Genomic DNA, 9,490 nt, shown 5'->3' on the forward strand with positions numbered 1-9,490 from the left:
TTGATATCCACGCCATTTACATAATATAAACTACTTCCAGGTTATTGATCAGCGCCAGCTAGATGTAAGATGGAATGTTGACCTTATTCAGAGTTACGGTCTGTAGTATGGAGATTGTCCTCTTGACTTATTGGTCCACGGTTTTACAGTGGCACAAACACTAACCGTAGAGTCCGAAATAAAAAAATAGTAATTCCAAACTCAAAAAAAAAGTAAGAAATCTATCAATAACAGACTCGTTGACAATATAGTAATAGTTAAGTATGTAAAAGAAATAACACTTACTCTTATCACAAATACAGCAAAAATGATTTTCAAATATCACAAAGTGTTTTGAATCCACAAATTAAACCATCCAAATACAATGAAATAGTACCGGAATTCGCATCTACCATATTAACACTCAAGAATAGCTAGCTTCCAAAATGAAGACCAAGTACGATCCGCCAACTACCACCTTTCCCTACAAAATAAAGAACAGACTGAACTTGCTTAGTATACCTAGGAAGCAAGTTATAGTAGATAGCTCCGAGGGTATGCCCGCCTTAAGTACGACTGGAGTGAGGAAGTCTGCTCTACGAGGACGAATCTCGGACCGAGTCAACGACGCTGCATTACCCTACATACGGTTGGTATCATTTTGTATTTATTTTAAATCGCTATCAAACGTTCAAGTGTATTTGTCTTAAACAATTAGGTATTACATTTATTTATTTATTATTTTTATTTTATTTAGCAGCAATAGAGCTCCTTGTGAAAGAGTTCGTCCAGAGACGTTCTGCCACTTTACCTATTTCTGCCGCCAAGCAGTAATGTGTGCATTACTGCGTTCCGGTTTAGAACGGTAAGGTGCTGGTGAAATTACAGGCACATGGGACTTGTCAACTTATGTCTCAAGATGACGGGCGCAGTGACAGTGCCCCTCAGATCTTTACCATTTAAAGCTCTGAGTGGCACTGCAACTGTTATGGACAGGCGTGTAGTTTACCATCAGCCACACGACTTGTGCGTCCCGTCACTTGATATTATTAAAAAAAGTTACAATATCCGATTTTTAGGGACCCTACGTCAAGGGTGGGTTGGGCCCGTAAGGGCGCGTGTTCACGATTAGAAAGCCGGGTCTATGCAATAACTCATGGCGTTTCTACATACGAACTGTGTACACTGTATCGGCGCCGGACAAGAAAAAATCTTGCCTACCCCCGACACGCCGCGTTCTACCAGTTGTATGGGACGGGGTTAGGTGCATTGTCAGTAAACGAACATTTATGCGGTGGACGGATGTTGCTTAGTAGTCAACATGTACTACAACATATTTCTTCCCACATTCGGTAGTAAAACGACAGGTACCTGGAAGACTCTTAATGCACTGACACATTTTACCCTACACACGTCTATCCGAAGGCATTCGTATCGTGCATACTCATCATTTTCTCGTCTGCAACAGGCACGATTTGTTATCGTGACTAGATCCGACAAAGTTCTTGTCGAAGACCATTCTCGTCTTAGCAGACACGTCGGATTTCTTAGCGTGTACACGCGCCCTAATTAGGGCGCCGTTGCACAGGGTTATTTTTAAAGCACTAACAACCTTCTTTTTTTATAATATCAAGTGAAACAAACATACCGTGCGCCTGGTGGTAAGCGACACGCTTATCTATAACAGTTGCAGTGTCACTCTGAGCTTTAAATCGCAAAGATCTTAAGAGGCACAGCCACTGCGCTCGTCAACCTGAGAGATAAGTTGATAAGTCCTGCATGTGCCTGCATATGCAATTTCATCAGCACCCTTACCTGTCAAAATCGGAACGCAGTAATGCTCACATTACTTCTTTGCGGCATAAGTAGGTAAGGTGGCAGTACTTCCTTGGGCGAACTCGAAAAAATTAGTTTACTAAGGATGAAATTTATTTTAGGTCTAACAAATTGCGTTGCCCTACAGGGTTACGTGATTGTACATTATATTATTTGAAGACTTTTATATTTATTACTCATGTAATGCAATGAATAGGTATGAATATGAACTCTTTCACAAAGAGCTCTACTTGTTACAGCTATTTTGCAGGACTATATTACTATCCTTAAACAACAACTTTTGGTCCATAACTTTTTACTAAACATGATAAAATTACTAAAAGTAAACTTTCAAGTTTTTGTTGTACTGTCTGAAATTTTTTAGTTCAATTTTTTATTTATTATATTTATATATTTTTTATAATATCAAGTGTCGCGCCGAACAAGTCGTGCGTCTGATGGTAAGCAATACGCCTGTCCATAACAATTGCAGTGCCACACACAGAGCTTTAAATCGCACTGCCTTTGCGCCTGTCACCCCGAAATATAAGTTGACAAGTCCCATGTGCCTGTAATTTCACCAGCACCCTTACCCTTCAAAACAGGAATGCAGTACTACTGACATTACTGCTTGGCGGCAGAAATAGGTAAGGTGGCAGTACTAACCTGGACGAACTCTTTCACAAGGTGTTCTACTGCTACAAAATTAGTTCAAATGTGCAAGCGTCCTCCCTTAAGATCCCTAGCTCCGCTTCCGTGTTTTTCACAGAGGTATCACCGTTTAGAGCGATCTATTTCAATAAATTTTGTTTTGTACGAAATTAATTGACGAATTATTGAGTCGTCAAAAGTTGTTGTTTATGATGTTAGTAAGAGCCCGTTCCCACTTGTTTAAAACCGATTTTGTGTCAGCGTCGACAAGAAATGTCGGGTAGTTTGCCAGCCCTTTACGTCCGGAAAACAATCGTGTCGGATCTCGCTCGCCTATTAATAAGTATGGCCTATGAATAATAGGTATTGGGGCCGACAACCCGTGCTTGTTTTTGCCCTCAGGATTGGGTGCGCCCAATATTTCTTTCCTTAGCTGTTTTTATTCGTTTTCTTCTCAAATAAAGAACTTCGTCGACGTCTATAACGCACAGAGTGTTAAAAATTGGCACCAGTTTTGACCGTGGCCGACAGCCGATTATAGTGTGACCAGAGGCGCGGATACCCGATTAGGATCCGGGCCCTACAGGCGGCTAGTGAGAACGGGCTGTAATTATAATCCTGTGAGGTTGTTACTTTTTTATAAATAACCCTGATAACAGTTAAGCCGCTAATGAGTACCCGGCTTAACACTTCCCTAAGTTAGGGTTAGGAACCTTTGATACCGACTAGTGTAATAAGCGTTTGAATAATGGAAAAGTCCTAGCCGTGAGTAAGACGTAAATACAGATATGATATATGGAGCAATGTGATTGGTCACTTTGAATTTCTCACTTCTCGTGGTGTGAACGCCTATGATTGGTTAGTTTATTATTTTTATTTATTTGCTCTCGCTTTCACGTAAATTCAAAATACTGCTCGGTGTACCGCGTCACATAAACATAGTTATCTAACTGCCCGCGACTTCGTCTGCTTCGAGTAGCCTACTGTACTATACTAATTTTCATAGTTTTATTGGTTCTTCATACAAAGTTTCATCCCCTATTTCAAGTCTTAAGGGCGCCTTCAAATTAGACGCCTATAGAAGCGCTGCAGTGACGCGTGAGCAGCGCGTTTCGTCTAAGGGCGCGTTCCCATTATGTCGTGACGACAGATAGTGGTGCAGTTTCAAGGGCTTGTATATTTATGTACAGTTGTTCACACGTAGAACAACACGATAGTTAATCGCCGTTCATGAGTTTTTTGACGCTACGACGACAGACTGTCGCAACAATGGGAAGATAGAAAGTCAGTCGTCAGGCGATAAATAAACGTCATGACAAAAATGTGACGACAGGTAATCGCAACTTCAAACGACTCTGTCGTGCAAACGACAAAGCGGCTACCGTTAACCGATAAATTGTACCTATGAAAATTATAAGTGGCGCGGCAGCCGTGTGTCCGTAGCGCTTCAACCATTTGTCGTTCACTTATTGTGACTACAAAAGCGCGGCAGCCGCGCGTCTTTAGCTCTTTTCAGTATTTTTTAGTTAAATTCTTGTGACAACAAAAGAGGCGCGCGCGTGTCACGACAGTGGCGCTGTACCTAACTGCGCTTCGATATTGTATGAAAATTAACAGTAGCGCGGCAGCCGCGCGTCTTTAGCGCTCTTCAGTATTTTTTACTTAACTTCTTGTAACAACAAAAGAGGCGCGCGCATGTCACGACAATGGCGCTGTACCTAACTGCGCTTCGATGTTGTATGAAAATTAATAGTGGCACGGCAGCCGCGCTTCTTTAGCGCTCTTCAGTATTTTTTTAGTTAACTTCTTGTGACAACAAAAGGCGTGTCACGACAGTGGCGCTGTACCTAACTGCGCTTCGATATTGTATTAAAATTAATAGTGCCGTGGTAGTCGCGCCACCGACGCGCTCCTATAAACGTATAATTTGATGATGCCCTAAATGTTACACTACGTGTCCTTGACCGTATTAGGAAAAGTATTAAGCAAAAATAAGCAAACCTGCAGACATGAACAATGGTGCGGTATAAAGTCTTATACATATATTACTGTGTTCCGGTTTTCAAAGGTAAGGGTGCTGGTGAAATTACAGGCACATGGGACTTGTCAACTTACGTCCAGGATGACGGGCGCATAGTGGCAGTGCCCCTCAGACCTTTGCATTTTAAAGCTCTGACAGGCGTGTACCTTACCATCAGTTGATGTCCCGTCATTTGATGTTATAAAAAAAACTACTTCATTTATGTAGTTATTATCCACCTAAGACTCAAGAAACTACATTGGAAAAAGCGCTAAACGCCCTATGTGTGCACATTAAAATATACTAAATATGGGACATATACAGTTTTGCATGAAAGTGCCTACCTACTGTAACTAAAGACTGAGCTGGCAAAAACTGTACGATTACTGCTTTTTTATTTACAGTTTTACTAATTGTAAAAACGAAATATAACATTCGTCGATAATAAGTAGGTATTTACAGAATTAATTATGGAATGTTGTAGTACCTATTTCAATTGTATTGTACACTGACAGACGGTTGATGATGCTAAAACGACAATACAAAAAAGTATTCCCACTTGAACGATTGGAAAAGATAGACCACTTGATCGAACAGGGTAACATCACTATATATTCCAAGTTGGCGAATTGCGTAATCGATCTCAAAAAGCAGGACACGAAGGACACTAAAAAGAAGAAGTCATGGACTGAGAACGATTGGAAGAAACATATGGACTACATAGGCCAAATCGCTGGTCCGAAGAGAGTCTTCCCACCACCGCCTGTTGAGGTACGTAGCCCACACAAAAATTCATAAGTTCACAGGTCGTTTGGGATGACTTCTCGGGTGTGGTCATTGATCGAATGTGAGTAATTTCCTTAATGTGTGGATCAAAGTAAACTAAATGAAAGCAATATAATATAAAGGATGTAATCGTTAAGTGTGTCCAGGCGATTCCGTAAATATAAGAGACATCAAAAACCTATAGACTGATATCTAAAGTAAATTACATAATAAATAAAGCTTCTAGTAATCTCCGGTCACCCATAGTGGGAAAACGGCCGTAATTACTTGTTTCGTGCTTCAGGAGTAGGCCCCTCGTAAAGAACCCGAAATGTTGGTTTGTTTCAAAACACAAACATGCACGATTTTAAATCCGAAAAAATAATTTAATTTCCAATGTGTTGTAATGTATTTTTATTAGTAATACCTAAGTAATAACTGTAAGTTTGTATACATACATAATGTATAATATTTAATATTCTGCAGCGAGGGCAGAAAGTGGCACTAGAAGAGCTCTTGTATAGAATAAACCAAATATCGTGGTTGCCGGAATTCAAGTTGTACAAGAGAATATCGCAGGAAGATTGGTATAGGAATCCTACTAAGGTAATTCTTGACTTTTCCACATATTGGAGCCAACTTTACAGTTTTAACTTTAGACCGTAAGAGCGGTAAGACAGGAATCGGAAGTATAAGGTCACCTTTAAATTAGAGGATTATATAAGCGCTGCAGCGTTGCCACTACAGTTGCAGTTCCACTGTTATGACACGCGCGCCCCATTTTTGCAGTCACAATTATTTATTTAGAAGGAAGATCAACAGTTTAAAACTAAATTAAATAATAATAGTAAAAACGGAGAGCCAATTAAAGATCCTCACAAATATAAATATAATAGGGTAACTGGGAGCACAATTTTTTTGTGAACTTAGTGAAATTAATGAACTAAAAAGTACTGAAATGCTACAGACGCGCAGTACATTCGCGCCACTGTAGCGTTTCTACAAGCTTAGGTATTGTTGACTGTAGAGCGTTTTTTATTCCGCTGGTAATAAATACCAGCGGTATAAAGAAGCACATAAAGTGTACCAGCTAGTTTTACTTAAACAACTGACAAAATGAATTTTTTTATTACACAATATTTTGGGGCCTTTTTCTAATAAAATATTTGCAATAAACTTTACAAAAACTTTATGCAATAAAAAAAACAGTCTAGCGGGTGCATACGACGTGACACATTTTATGGACCGTCCACCTGTCACCTCGGGAGAACAGTGATGGATTATTGTTTAATTTTATTTACAACTTATTTGCAGTCTCCTATTCAATAATTCCGAATCAAAAATGATACACACGATTCCAAATTAATATTTGTTACTCATCTATTGACTGTTAATATAATTGCTCCAAACGTTCACCTATTTAGTTTATTTCTCTTAACATTACAAATTTAATACAAATGCAATTAATTACTACCTACGTGTCATTTTATACTATTCTTCGAAAAGTGAGCGTCAGTTTACAAAAACATGAAGAAATAATTATATAATAGTAAGTCATAAGTACACAATAGTGTATACATACAAATCCACATAATTAATGAAACTAAATAAATAATTGATTTTTAAGTTTAGTAATAAATATAATAAAGTGTAATAAAGAGAACCGACTTTAAGAATCGGGGACACAATTTTATTTGCAAGGCGCGTCGGCTCTGCGTGACACAATTACAAAATACTTTGCAATGACACAATGAGCTAAAAAAACTTAAGATAAAAAAAACATTTTATTTTGTCCGACCCGACCGCGCGACTACACGGAGTTCTAAAATTACATGTTAATATAGTAATAAAGTTGAGTGTGTGCGTTATTATTTAATGACATAGCATAGTCAGCAATACATTGTCGTGGCGCTTGTTCTACTACAACAGCGCTTGGGAATTAAGGCAGTTGAAGCTAATATAAGAGGGTTTATCAACTACTGATGTTTCTATTACAATTGAACCGCTCCAACGTCAACTTCTTCCAACGAATTCTGCCTGAACCCTTGTTAAAATAAACAAAAATATTATGTGACATCGTATTACTTTTAATGTAATAATAATATAAAAATATTTTTTACTATAAACTGCATTAGGACTGGCATGTTCTAGAACAAAAGTCCTAAAATTAAACCAAGATTAAAAGAATTCCCTCTGGACTTTTTGGAGGGAAAAGTGTCGTTTTTATTTTGACTTTCAATTATTTTGTGAAATCTAGTTTAAAGTGGAATAGGATAGCGCTATTGTGCCTTAATCGAAGATTAAAACGCGAAATTATACGAATCTCGAACTAAAATACCCGTATCGGCCCGTTTTAAAAAATCCCGCGTCAATCCAAGCACGCCGCCTCAAATTGCCTATCCTCTTTGTGGCGGCCATATTTACAGAAACATAATTAAACTTCATGTTTAGGCTGATGGCTTTGCCAAAGCCTTAATAAATTAAAAAAAAATTCATGATTAAAAAAAGAGGGTTTATATGTGACACGACAGACCTGTGCTTAAACTTCCGCAAACGCTTTTCACATTTGTTTCCATTTCTGCTTCCGCAACTTTTATAATGGAACTTTAGTTGGAAGTTTACAATGTTGGCAACGGATCAACAACAAGTCCTGTTTGGAAGTATTTCATAGAGGTCTACCATTTCCGCATCCGTTTCCGCTAAGATTTATTTTTAACATATGCACCATACATAGTTTATACCATTAACACGTGGAATGTTTCTGTGGGAACATACCAAAACGCGGATAGCGGACGCCATTAACTTCACGAATCCAACTCTAAAATGTGATTGTTTGTTGACAGGTTTCCCCAGCAGCTATGAAATACGTGATAACAGACAACATGAAGAAGTTGGCAGCACCTAAAAAGGAGTTCACAGACATGTGAATGGTTAAAACATACGTGACAAGAGACAATCACAAAAAAAAAAGTAAATGTTATAATGAATATCGCATTTAACTAACCTAAAAACGAATGCCAAAATGTATTAGAATCAAAATGGCATTAAAATATTTCGGAAGCTAGCTGATCTCGAGAAAAGGCAAATTTATTTAAGGCAAACTATTACACATACCTTAAAATTTCTAATTACAAATAATCATTAACACGCTAGTTTAATCAACAGTCAAAATTGCAAGACTTAAAAATGCAAATTTAACATATTAAATTATTGACATAAAATAAAACCAATTGTATAATAAATTAGTGGAAACCACAAATTAGAAAGTTATGTGGAAACAAAGGGGCCCGATATAAACATGGAGTGCTTAAATCACCAGTATCAAACGACTTGTTAAAATTACCTGCTTTGAAATACTATAGAGGCATTATCAATATCATTATTATAATAAAATCATTACTATAAAAAAATTTTAAACTATACTGTTTTGGATAATATGTATCGTGCATATTATCCAAAACAGTATAGTTTAAAATCAGGTTAGCTAGACTATATTTTTGCCTTCGCACTTATATACTATTGCACCTTTTTCCCACTAAAGTAAGCGCAAACTATGGACTTCTGTCATCTACGCTCCTAACCTACTTTTGCTTCCTCCGCCAATATCAGTAATGGGTTTTTAAGATAATCCTTAATATCTTCAAAACGTGTCGTGGTCGAACATTCCCCACTTTTTCATCCACATTCGTGTGGGTCGTTATTAATAATCCATCCTTTCACACTCACAGTCACTATATCAACGAAAATGAGCCATAATCAATTTATCCAGATTTCGTAGCGTTCGGAGCTCTTTCTTGGCCAATTAGCCTATATCAACGAAAAAGAATCATATAATAATAATAATAATTCGTTTATTTGGCTTAAAACATGGTATAACAGAAGATGTTACAAGAGACAGTGTATAATTATTGGTTTGGTGTTTTTTTCTGTATCAATTTATCCAGGTTTCGTAGCGTTGGAAGCGCTCTTTTGACCATTTAGCCTATATCAACGAAATAGTCATGTATCATTTGGTTTGGGTTTTTTTGTGCATCAATTTATTCAGGTTTCGTATCTGAGCTCTTTTTTGGCGCTGCAGACTCTATCGGAAATTGAGTCGTACGTATCATTGGTTTGGGTTTTTTTCTGCACAAATTTATTCAAGTTTTTTGGCGCTTCAATAAGAATAATTTGCTTTAAAATTACCTCCTGGTATATATCAAATAATAATATGGCTTTAAAAATATACATATTTTTATCTTTACACAAACTATATGATTT

The 9,490-nt window shown here is 37.6% G+C and overlaps 1 protein-coding gene across 1 annotated transcript; it reads left to right on the forward strand.

The window, feature by feature from the left end:
• Window positions 1-251: 251 nt before the first annotated feature.
• On the forward strand, window positions 252-8,614 carry LOC113232406. Its single transcript, XM_026467114.1, has 4 exons — window positions 252-628; window positions 4,981-5,236; window positions 5,717-5,836; window positions 8,074-8,614. Exons 1-4 carry the CDS (start codon window positions 426-428, stop codon window positions 8,155-8,157), a joined length of 663 nt encoding a protein of 220 aa, XP_026322899.1. The 5' UTR covers window positions 252-425; the 3' UTR covers window positions 8,158-8,614.
• Window positions 8,615-9,490: the final 876 nt, after the last annotated feature.

This window comes from Hyposmocoma kahamanoa, unplaced genomic scaffold (assembly GCF_003589595.1).
Source record: "Hyposmocoma kahamanoa isolate Upper Pololo Valley unplaced genomic scaffold, ASM358959v1 76, whole genome shotgun sequence".
Lineage (NCBI taxonomy): Eukaryota > Metazoa > Arthropoda > Insecta > Lepidoptera > Cosmopterigidae > Hyposmocoma > Hyposmocoma kahamanoa.

Coding starts and splice junctions, on each gene's coding strand:
- LOC113232406 (XM_026467114.1), top strand. CDS start 426: ATGAAGACCAAGTACGATCCGCCAACTACCACCTTTCCCTACAAAATA. Junction 5,237..5,716: donor TCCCACCACCGCCTGTTGAG/GTACGTAGCCCA, acceptor AATATTCTGCAG/CGAGGGCAGAAAGTGGCACT. Junction 5,837..8,073: donor GGTATAGGAATCCTACTAAG/GTAATTCTTGAC, acceptor GTTTGTTGACAG/GTTTCCCCAGCAGCTATGAA.